The sequence below is a fragment of the Chlorocebus sabaeus genome, chromosome 8 (assembly GCF_047675955.1).
Source record: "Chlorocebus sabaeus isolate Y175 chromosome 8, mChlSab1.0.hap1, whole genome shotgun sequence".
Lineage (NCBI taxonomy): Eukaryota > Metazoa > Chordata > Mammalia > Primates > Cercopithecidae > Chlorocebus > Chlorocebus sabaeus.
Window position 1 is genome coordinate 8,482,559 of NC_132911.1, and position 12,036 is coordinate 8,494,594.

Consider the following 12,036-nt stretch of genomic DNA (forward strand, 5'->3'; position numbering starts at 1 on the left):
TCATTAGTGTGCTTTTATTGTGCTTTTCTCCTTTTCTTTCTCTGCTTTTATCACAAATATATTTGAAATCTTCAGAGAAAAGGGAAGACAGAGAGGTCAGTTATAGATTTCTCTTTGGAAAGGGATTTTTGAGTGAGCCATATGGTTTTGCTCTTAAGCAGTCAACAGTTCCCCCAGAGTTAGGAGAATCCTCTCATTGGAAGGGTCTGAGTCCCGGGAAGTCTCTTTAATTCTCTGCACACCAGAATCCAAGGGCTAAAAAGGAAGTTTGTGCAACACTGGGATTCCTAACATTGCATTCCTCAACTGCAGGCTCTGCAGTTTGATACAGAAGGGACCTTAGGACGACATTGGTCCTAGAGAGACAGTGATTGGTGGGAAGCAAACGGAAACTCAGACAAGAAGCTACCCTGGGGAGAGGAAGCGGATGGGAGCGACAAGTCATGGAAAATCCTAAGGTTTTAATAGAACTCTTCAATCACACATAGCTTCTGGTTCTGAAGAGCTAAGTGCCCTCATATCAGATCTGGCAAATGCAAAATGTGGGGAAAGGGGGAAAGTACAATCCTGCAGGTTGGACTCACTGGGTTCCAAACCAGGGCTGTTACTACCCATGGGGACCTGAGATTACAGCCTCTTTCTGGGTATCAGCTTCCTTTTCAGCAAAACAGAGATCATCATATCTACCTCTTGGAGAAAGACTTCAAAGTCCCTGGCATCAGATGATTTCTTCATTGACGGGGATCCGCCTTACTATTCAATGGAATGTCATGCAAGATACAGGCTACTCTCCCTAAAAAGTTGTTAGCCAGTATCCAAACATGAATCTACCAAAATTTATAAATGTACTTTGTATAAATCAAAACAGATTCAAGATTATTCCTATTATAACCCCATTCATATTCTCTTCCCTGTCTTCTTTAGAAGGTGACAAAAGAGTAGCTCTAGAGATAGCCATTAAATTAGTCTTAGTAACCGGTTTATGTTGTATGGTACATGGGGCCATGTCATGGTCTACCAGAGGTCAATATAGCAGAGCGATACTCCTTCCCAAGAGAGCCTTATCAGCTGGTTCTGCAAGCAGACTAGGACAAATAAGTTCCCAAAAGACAAATAGTCTCAGATGTCAGAAAAGTTGCTTCAAGTTCTTAAAGCAGCAGCTCTCTTCGGCAAGAATTGCCCCCTTCTGGAACGAGGAAAGGAAAACCAGCATACTTCCTCTTTCTTATGCAAACACAAGCAGCTACATTTGCAACTGGCTTCAGCTCTAAATTCAGTACAACTAAATTGTCTTAAAACGTGTTCAAAAGAATCACTTTGCCCTGGAGGAAGGTAACTTGTTCTTCACACAATCCCACCACTGCAGCCGGTTAGTGGTTTTCAGGCAGGTTCTGACTCCAATATAACCTGAGGGAAAACTGCCTACCTGGAGAGGTCACCATTGCCTAGTATGTAAGTGTTTGTACCCACAAGTGGGGAAGCCACAGTAGTGTGGGGTTGGGGTGTCTGCCCATTGCTGACTTAGATCTACTACCAGTACTGAGACCAGGAGAGACTCCCCCATCTCAGTAAAGCAACCTCCTGTGAGATAAGCAAAATCAAAAGCCAAATACAGGATCGTCACTGAGGATGGTTTTGATCTACCTTTAAGAATCTTGAGGAATCTTGAGCACAAAGGAAAACCCCCAAAATTGTAAAAGAATGGGCAAAAGACAAATTTAATAAAAAATAACCTATACCTTAAAGCAGTTTTCCTGTACATCCATAAACACTCAATACAGAATCTTCTTTTTTTAAAAAAAACTCTACTTTCAGGAAGTTGATTCATGAATACCATATATCTGTTTTTAAAAACTTAATTAGTTTAATATGTTTTTAAAAATAGGTAATATAATCACGTCCTTCAATATTCAAAAGGTTCCTTTTGCATACTCATGTTCATAGCAGCATTATTCACAATAGCCAAGAGGGAGAAGCAACTCAGGTGTCCATCCATAGATGAATGGATAAACGAAACGTGGTCTACACATACAATGGAATATTATCCAGCCTTAAAAAGGAAGGAAATTCTGGCACATGATACAACACGGATGAATCATGAAGACATTATGTTAAGTGAAATTAGCCAGAAACAAAAGGTCAAATACTGTATGATTCTACTTGTATGAGGTCCCTAGAGTGGTCAAATTCATAAGAAAAAGAAAATAGAATGGGGGTTACCAGGGGCTGGTGTGGAGAGGAATGGGAGTCGTATTTTAATGGGCAGAGTTTAAGTTCTAAAGATCTGATAGACAGCAATGCGAATATACTTAACACTACTGAACTGTATACTTAAAAATGGCTAAGATGATTTGAATTTTTTTTCCCGAGATGGAGTCTTGCTCTGTTGCCCGGGCTGGAATGCAGTGGTGTGATCTTGGCTCACTGCAACCTCCGACTCCTGGGTTCAAGCAGTTCTCCTGCCTCAGTCTCCTGAGCAGCTGGGATTACAGGCACGTGCCACCATGTCCAGCTAATTTTTGTATTTTTAGTAGAGACAGGGTTTCACCACATTGGCCAGGCTGGTCTTGAACTCCTGATCTCACGATCCGCCCGCCTTGGCTTCCCAAAGTGCTGGGATTATGGGCGTGAGCCACTGCACCCAGACAATGATTTGAAATTTTTAGGTTAAACTTAACTTTAACTTCCCTGTATGTTAAATGTATTTTCTTGTTATTAAATGGATTAATGAAGCACAGAAATGACTATAAAAATGATTAAAGTGGTTAAAAAATTCAAAGAGTTCCAAGGCATGCATAGTGAAAGTCCCTTTTCTACCAGTATCCCTCATCTACCGGCTTTCCTCCCCACAGGCAAATCTGTGTTACAACTTTCTTGTGAGATTTTGTATTTTCAAGTGAATATAATCTTTTTCTTCCTTTTTTTTTTTAAACACCAAGAGTAAAGTGCTATATATACTTCCTGCATTTATAAATGTCTTTGTGAGGATTCCATACATTAGATAACGAACTTCATTATTTTTATGCCCACATAGCTTATGGTTTCTATGTGCCACGTGCATACAAACAGTCCCCTGAGGATGCAAGTGTAGATTATTTCCAATTTTGTTATTACGAGCAATACTGAAATTAATATGTGCCGGTGTATTTGTGGAACAAATCCCTAGAAATGAAAATTCCGGAGTCAGGGCTGTCTACTTTGCAATTTTATGGCTACTACACCAAAGACTCTCCATAAAGGTCAGAGCGATTTACACGCCCACCCACAGGTATCAGAGTTCCTGTTTCCCCACACCTCGGTATGTTTGTTTTCTTAGTGCATTTAAGTAAGAAAAGAAATGGGAAGGGATACAGAATAAAACGTTATCTAGAACTGTCTCCCGGGCATCATTCCACCTGAGTGCTTAGAAAGTGCCTAGCAAATGTGGCCTGACCTTTTGATGGGACACAATTGGGCTCACTAGAGGTAGTGACACACCCCTGGCTACCCCAACACGCCTTCCTTATTTAATTCGTTCCCAGCTTAGCACCACAGACCAACCCCAACTCTGACTGACCTGCTCAGGGTGGTAACCAGAAAGTTAAACAACTTTGGTTTTCCTGAAGACTGACAAATCATTCTCCAGTTTCACAAAGTTCCCCACACAAATGAGCCGACTCTGAAAGCCACTAGCGTACTTGATAAGCAGGTCCCAAAAGATCCAGAAAACACTTCAGGGTTTTTCACTGACCTCCACCATAAACAAACTCTGAGAACACTTTGAATGCCCCCACTCCATCCCTAATGGGGCAAAACTGCTTTTAAATAAATTGTTTGGGTAACACAGTGATATACTGTACATGTATTTCATTGTGTTGTTATTTTTATCGACTCTAAAAATGATTCAAAATTTTTGAAATCCTGGGAGAATATCATAATTGCTTATTTCTCCATTACACAAAATAATTGTTATTCCATAGTAAAATCTATTTTCCTAGCCTTTCCAGTAACACCTACCACCGTATAGCCGTCAAGCCATATTTACAATCTATTTCCATTTCGGTCTCCTTTTCAGCCTTAAGTACTCATAAGCATTAAGTGGTACAAAAATCAGCTTCACTGAGGTGTAATGTACACGCAATAAAAGATCCCATTTTAAGAGCACAGCTCCACAATATTGCCATATGGAGATACAAGTGTAACCACCGTGACTGGGTTCTTTAAAAGGCAACAGCTACATTCTCCGGCTACGTCTGTTTCACAGGCATGCAGATCCTAGTCCCTGCAAGGCAAGAACTGTCTGCCGACCTCCACCACGGTGCTTCCAGCGCCCAGGAGTTTATGATGAACACAAGTCATATTCCATATTGCATTTCCACACAACCACAATCATCTAGGAGTGTTCTCGCATCTAACATCGCTCACCTTCAGTAACACAGAGGTAAAAGGCCATGGTCTTTTTTTTTTTTTTTTAAATTTTTAGAAATTTGGACACAGTCATACTCCAGCTTACTTTTATCCACTCAGTGACTTCTCCAGCCTAAAAGCCCTACTTTCCACCAGTGGTTCCCTGAAGTTTCCAGAACCCACTTCCATCCTGCCCACCCTTCCCCTAGGGCTCTCCAGTTTGCTTCTTAATGGACTCCCGCAGCCGTTCTCTGTGGTTGGACCCAGGCAGGGCAGAGTCCCGCAGCAATTACCACCAAGATCCCTACGCAAATATTTGCTAAGTGCCCAACATGTGCCAGGCACTTAAATATGAGTAAGACTCTGTACCTGCCCTCAGTAAGGTCACCTAATTCCATTCATGCAGTCTAATTAATGATTTTAACAGTTGTTTTAGGGTCATAGCTCAGATGGAACTTGGAGTGAATTAAAGTTCACGTACATTGCAATCAGGCCACACTTATTTCTTCCAACCTAAGTTCAGGGCTTTACAGAGGCCCCTGTTAACTTTTCTTATTTTGATTTTTGCCCCATTCAAATAACCAACATAAGAACTATGGCAAGATACTGTTAAAACTACAGCAGTTACATAGAAAAATAAAAATGTTCTCTTATTTCTCCTCATTGAAATTAAAAACAGATTCCGAGTTAAGGGTGAATTAGTCTGTATAGTTTTACTTACAGTGACAAGTATATTATTTAAACCAAAGGCTAGGTTGCATTGTATCATTTCATGGTGCCACACAACATATTAGTAAAGTAGAGTATATCCTTTCTTTTTCTTTTTTCGAGACAGGGTCTTTGCTCTGTTCTCCAGGTAGGAGTACAGTGGTGCGATCACGGCTCACTGCAGCCTCAATCAACCTCCCTGACTCAAAGGATCCTCCCACCTCAGCCTCCTGAGTTGCTGGAGTTACATGCATGCGTTACCATGCCCAGCTAATTTTTTTTTTTTTTTTTGAGACGGAGTCTGTCTCTGTTGCCCAGGCTGGAGTGCAGTGGCCGGATCTCAGCTCACTGCAAGCCCCGCCTCCCGGGTTCACGCCATTCTCCTGCCTCAGCCTCCCGAGTAGCTGGGAGTACAGGCGCCCGCCACCTCGCCCGGCTAATTTTTTTTGTATTTTAGTAGAGACGGGGTTTCACCATGTTAGCCAGGATGGTCTCGATCTCCTGACCTCGTGATCCGCCTGTCTCGGCCTCCCAAAGTGCTGGGATTACAGGCTTGAGCCACCGCGCCCGGCCTTTTTTTTTTTTTTTTTTTTTTAGAGATATGTTCTCACTATGTTGTCCAGGCTTATCTCAAGCTCCCAAGCTCAAGCAATCCTCCCACCTCAGCCTCCCAAAGGGTGGGAGTACAGGTGTGAGCGACTGTGCCTGGCCTCTTTTTCTTTTTCTTTTTTTTCCTTATAAAATGGTCAATATATAGATATATTTTTTGAGACAGAATCTCACTCTGCCACCCAGGCTGGAGTGCAGTGGCGCCATCTGGGCTCACTGCAAGCTCCGCCTCTCGGGTTCATGCCATTCTCCTGCCTCAGCATCCCAAGTAGCTGGGACTACAGGCGCTGGCTACCACGCCGGGGTGATTTTTTGTATGTTTTAGTACGGGGTTTCACCGTGTTTGCCAGGATGGTCTCCATCTCCTGACTTCGTGATCCATCCACCACGGCCTCCCAAAGTGCTGGGATTACAGGCGTGAGCCACCGCGCCCGGCCCAGTATTTCTATTTTTAAAAAAATCCTGACAATCTCTTCCTCACCCTTCAATACCAAATGCAGATGGCAGCGCGTAAGTGACAACTTCCAGAGTCTCAGCAGAGGGAAGAAGAACGCTGCTTCTCCTTTGCTCTCAGCTGCTTCTCCTCTGCTCTCAGCTGCTTCTCCTCTGCTCTCAGCTGCTTCTCCTCTGCTGTTTCTCCTTTGTCCTCAGCTCATTACTAAACTGCAACGATGGGTCATGCACCATTTTATTGAGTGTCCAACAGTCTGTGTTCACTGGGGACTGTCCCAGGTTTACCACTAACAGACCCACATTCCGGGAAAACCCTCAGTCCTGGGCACACCAGCAAAATTGGTAACTCTACATGATAGTGAGTGGCTATTCAATAAAATAATCGTCATTTACGAAGGGCCAAAGCCAAATTCTTCACAAGTATTACCTTATTTTTCTAACTTAAGGCAACACTAAAAAAAGTTACGATGATCCAATTTTACAGAAAAAGAGGTGAGACCGAGAGAGGTAAGTAACTTGCCCAAGATGACACGAGCTCCTGGAACTGAATCTAGGTCTGCCCAACTTTAAAACCCTGTGCTCCTCCCACCACACTGGCCATCTTAGGGCTCAGTGGCAACTCCTTAGAATGCTGGGGTCGATTCTCATCTTCCCTCCATCACTCAGGGTCAGCTAGTACGTGATGCTGGACCTCACTAAAGCTGCCAGGCAGGTAGGAGAGCCCAAGTGATGGGAAGAACATATAAAAAGCACATTCACTTGCACTGGTTTTTTTTTTTTTTTTTTTTTTTTTTTTTTGAGACAGGTCTCACTCTGTCACCTAGGCTGGAGTGCAGTGGCCTTGGGCTCATGTGATCCTCCTACCTCAGCTTCCGAAGCTGGGACTACAGGCACACAACCACATGCCTGACTAATTTTTAAAAATGTTTTGTAGGGATGGGGTCTCACTATGTTGCCCAGGCTCACCTCGAGCTCTTGGCCTCAAATGATCCTCCCCCCTCAGCCTCCCAAAGTGCTGGGATTACAGGCATGAGCCTCCGCGCCTGACCACATGCATTGCTTTTAACTTCAGTTGCTTTTATGTAAGTGCCACCTGCAGAACACGCTGAAGCTATGAATGCCAACAAGTTCAACATGCCCTGTGTTCCCTCACAGAGTCACACCTCTCCTAAAACACTTGGCTGCGTGCGGAAGAGAAAATCCACCCTCTAGGCCAGACTCAAAGGCTGTGGACTTTATAAGCTATCCGGGAAGAGCCCAGAGAAGGCAGATGGCAGTTCTTGGCAGAGAGAGGCTCCGGGAGGTCAGCTTGCCATTTGCTGACACAGGAATTTGGGAAACATCACTTCAGCAGCAGCCTCTACATGGCATGACACATGGCATGACTGACATTTTAAAATCTGAATCCTGTGTGCACACTCACATGGTATTTCGGGTTTTTTTGTGTTTTTTTTTTGTTTGTTTTGGTTTGTTTGTTTTGAGACGGACGGAGTCTCCCTCTGTTGCCAGGCCTGGAGTGCAGTGGAGCAATCTCGGCTCACTGCAACCTCCACCTCCGGGGTTCAAGCGACTCTCCTGCCTCAGCCTCCGAAGTAATTGGGACTACAGGCAAGCGCCACCACACCTAGCTAATTTTTGTATTTTTAGTAGAGATGGGGTTTCACCACATTGGCCAGGAACTCCTGACCTCGTGATCCGCCCGCCTGGGCCTCCCAAAGTGCTGAAATTACAGGTGTGAGCCACCGCGCCCTGCCGATATTTCGTTTTTACACTGCTGGATGTAACTCATGATTTTGAGCTCTCTTTGGCTTAACCAAACACCAAATCCCCTCCAGGATTATCGGGGTTACAAAGCAAACTCTCCCTGGACCAGTCCTCCTTTTTTTTTTTTTTTTTTTTTTTTTTTTTGAGACGGAGTCTTGCTCTGTCGCCAGGCTGGAGTGCAGTGGCGCGATCTCGGCTCACTGCAACTTCCGCCTCCCGGGTTCTGGCGACTCTCCTGCCTCAGCCTCCCAAGTAGCTGGGACTACAGGCGCGTGCCACCACTACCGGCTATTTTTTTTTTTTTTTTTTTTTTGTATTTTAGTAGAGGCGGGGTTTCAACATATTGGCCAGGATGGTCTCGATCTCCTGACCCAGTCCTCCCTATTTTAAGTCAGAGACCCCAGAGGGCCCTGGGGAGGACCCCGTAAGAGCGCAAGGCCAGGGCGCCCCACCCCGCCCCGCACTCCCGCCTGCGGGCGCCATTGTGTGGAGATGTCGCCGCCCAATCTCGCAAAGGTCGCTGCGAGGCTCGGCCGGGCCCCTCCTCCCCTGGGGGTGGCCGTCTGGCTCCCCCAAGAGGGATGAGGGGGAGGGGAACACCAAGAGCCACAGACCGGGCCTCGGCGCCACTTCCAGGGTTAATCAGTTTGCCGGCGATGTGTATTCGGCTGCACCCCCGGGGACCTTCCCTGGCCACCCAGAGCCAGAGAATAATTTAAAAGCCCTTCAAAGCCCGGGCCCTTATCGGAGCCAGCCCAAGATTGGAAACCTGGCAGGGGCAGCCTTTACTCTTCAAAGTGAGAACAAATGCAGCAGGATTTAGCACTTAGTAGGTGGTCAATAAACGCGAGCTTTGCTTCTCAAGTCCGGGCTTCCCCTCCCCCACAGGGTGGGCTCAATTCAAACTCCCTCCTCCGTCCTTTCCCGAAATTCCAGAGGTCGTTTGCATTTTGAACTAGGGATTGCCACTTCCCTTTCTTCCCTAGCCCGTGTACCCAGGCCCCTTTTCAGATCCCGCTGCCCCGGGATTATTTGTGAATCAGTGGACGTTGAGACACGTTTGCCGTCCCTCCCCGTCTGACATCCGATGCAAACACTGTATGGAACCTACCACAATGGTTATTTCCAACCCTGGCCCACGAGAGAAGAGAAGGCTCCACGCGTGCAAGCGACTGCAAAGTCTCCATTTAACTCGGGCGTCATAAACAAGCCCGTTTGGGGTCCCTGTGTTCCCCCCCTCCGCCGCCGGCATGATGCTCCCACGCGCCGTGCCGGTGCCACCCACAAGGTGCCCGCTCCAGTTCCCGCATCTCCCCGGCGTCTCCTTTGTCCATCCCTCCTTTGTTCTCGGTGTGAGACCCCCGACAGGAAAATCATCAGCCACCCCGAGGGATCCTCCAACTGGGCCGCCAAATGGCCCAGAAGGTCTAAGGTCCAAACCGTTGTAATCAGTTCCCTGCCGAGGCCCGAGGGCGGGTGGGGAGGAAATGGGCGCAGAAACCCAGCAATCGACAGCACCATCCACGAGGGGATCTCAGGCCGCTGCCCCCGGCTCTCCAAGGAGCCCGCTGTCCTCCCGCGTCACCCACAGCGCAGCGTGGCCACGGCCGATGCCCGGGATGGTGGGGAGGCCGCACTCTGACCCTGCCACCGTCTCAGAAGAGGCCCCAGCCGGCAGGTCCGGCCCACTGCACTGAAGCCGATCTCCTGGGGCTGTGATGTCGCCAGCCCCGCACTGGCTTCTGCCTTCCCTGGAAACTCGAGGTAGTCAAGCACCATCCCCAGCCCAACGAAGGTGTTCGTGGAAAAACAAGAGGCCCTAGACCGGGCTCAAGACGGCCTCTGCCCCGGCTCCCACGCCCCCAGCCCTCGCGCTCCTACTCACCGAGATTGGGGTGCCGGGCGGCGGGGTTGGCCCGGCCGGGCAGGCTGTGCAGGACCGGGCTGTCGAAGGGGCCGGCGGAGGCGGCGGCGGCCGCGGCCCAGGACGCGCCCACGTCGGCCATGTAGGCGGGGTAGGGGCTGGAGTAGGAGCCCGCGAAGCCGGCGCGCCCATACTGCTCGCGGCCAGCCAGGCCCGCGCCAGCCGCTCCGCCGCCACTGCTGTAGGCCGCAGCTTCCCGGGCCGCGGCGGCGGCAGCGGCGGCCGCCAGGGACCCGGTGGTCCCCGGGAAGGAGAAGCGCGGCGACACCGGCGGCGGGGTGTAGGCGGCTCCGTCGGCTCCCGCCTGGCTCCAGCCTGGGCTGCCCTGCTGGGTCCCGGGCCCCGCACCAGACGCGGCCGCACCAGAGCTGCCGCCTGAGGCGCCTCCGGACGCAGATCCTGCGCCTCCGCCCTGGAGGTAGGACAGGCCCAGCACTGAGGAGGGCACCCGGGGCGTTGGCACATAGACCGGCGAGGATGCGGCGCCCGCGCCGTGCATGAAGGCGCCGGGGCCGCCGGCCTCGTAGGCACCGGGGGGCGGCCCGTGGTTGGCGGCCATGGCCAGGCTCTGGTACATCGCCCCTGAGAGCTCCCGGCTTCGGGGTCCTCCTTCTCCCTCGCAGGTCAAGGAACCACGCGGGGAGAAAAAACGACGGCAACAACAATAATATGCGTGGGAGGAACTGTCACGAAGATCAAAAATCAAAGGGGAAAAAACCAAATCGCTTAAAAATATATACGTATTAAATCCAGCATCGAGCAAAAGACTCTAGGTTCTTGTTTACTCCGGAAAATCCCAATTTGAATTTTTGGTGGTTCCGGAAGGTGATGCAGGAGCAGCTGAATTCACCCCAGGGCCTGGAGGTCCGGAGCACCTACTGGGGGCAGAAGATGGAGGGCAGCGTCCAAGCCTGGAGGTGGCGCACGGGCCTTGGGGTCCCCCACTTGTCACGCCGAGAGGCCTCCAGGACACCTGCGGCCTTCGGGTCCCCCACTTGTCACGCCGAGAGGCCTCCAGGGCACCTGCGGCAGAAGCTGCTAGGCTGGCTCCAAGGCAGAGGGCCACGCTGGCTCCTTCCTCCTCGCTGCAGCCAGGGTCCTAAAGGAGGAATGAGAAAAAGAGAGAGGGCGGTTCAATCCCAGAGCTTTCAGAACCCACTCTCCACTTGCGTGGTTGCTTCTTCCACGCTGCAATCGAAGTCGCCACGGGGGTTTGGGAGTCCAGCTCCGGAGGCCGCGCGGTGCCGGGAAGCAGGGGCCTTTGTTTTGTCCAGGCATTGGGTCAGGCGGCCCAGGCAAGCCTGGGGAGAGGCGCCCCGGGGACCAGGGGCTTCCCGGGTCTTGGGCGTGCAGTTATTGGTTGTGATCTTGGTCAATTATTTTTGTATTGCTTGTCAGGAAGGACTTTAATGTTACCTTATTCTGCAAGCATACTTTTGTAAGTGTAAGCCCAAAAGTTTGGGGTTCATGCAGAGTGCCTGGGACCCAAGAAATCTCTCATCTCCTCCGTTCCCCCATCTCTCCCCAAGCATTACCGACCTAGAAAGAACTTTAGATTGTCCTTGAGGGGACAAGGACAAACTTTATACAAAACAACAACCTAACAAACTTTTGTTTGTAATTAAAACAAAACAAAAAAACAAACAAACACAAAAGACAAAACAGAAGTAGAGTCCAAACGTTTATAAATGAACAACGGTGTCTGCTAAGCCTCATGAAGAGGGTTGTGAAACCCACCTCCATACACTATACCATGTGGACGTCAAATCGGACAAGTTACAGGTTTCTTGCAAATAGTTATAATTTAGTCGTTTTGCAAATTGTATATCAGAACCAGAAAAGTGAGAAGAATGTACAATGTCACTCTACAGAATAACCCACTGGACCATTCTAATTCACTGAATGGGTTCTTCATATAGAATCACAAGTCCACCTACAAGCAGAATCATAACACCAAGGTGGACGTTTGGGGAAAGAGCAGTTTGTGGAACTTGTTTATATACTTCCCAGCATCCTGCGTTTTGCTATCAGGCAATTTTTCTGATAAAACAAGAGCTCCACTTTCTGAATTACCTGCTGTCTGAATTACCTCCAGGTCTTTTTCTCTACAACTCTACTCATTGTACAGGTGTCTCTCCTCATTTTACAAGAGGGAACTGAAGCACTGGAAAGTTTTGAAACTTGTCTAAGAT

General features: G+C 48.7%; 1 protein-coding gene across 2 annotated transcripts in view; it reads right to left on the minus strand.

Moving 5' to 3' along the window:
• GATA4 (GATA binding protein 4) overlaps nucleotides 1-10,769 on the minus strand; it is a 52,854-nt gene extending 42,085 nt beyond the window's left edge. For both annotated transcript variants that reach the window (XM_007961645.3, XM_007961643.3), the window contains exon 1: nucleotides 9,806-10,769. In XM_007961645.3, coding sequence (XP_007959836.1) covers nucleotides 9,806-10,421 — 616 coding nt within the window. In that variant the 5' untranslated portion in view covers nucleotides 10,422-10,769. The remainder of the gene's footprint in view (nucleotides 1-9,805) is intronic.
• Between the last annotated feature and the right edge of the window lie 1,267 nt (nucleotides 10,770-12,036).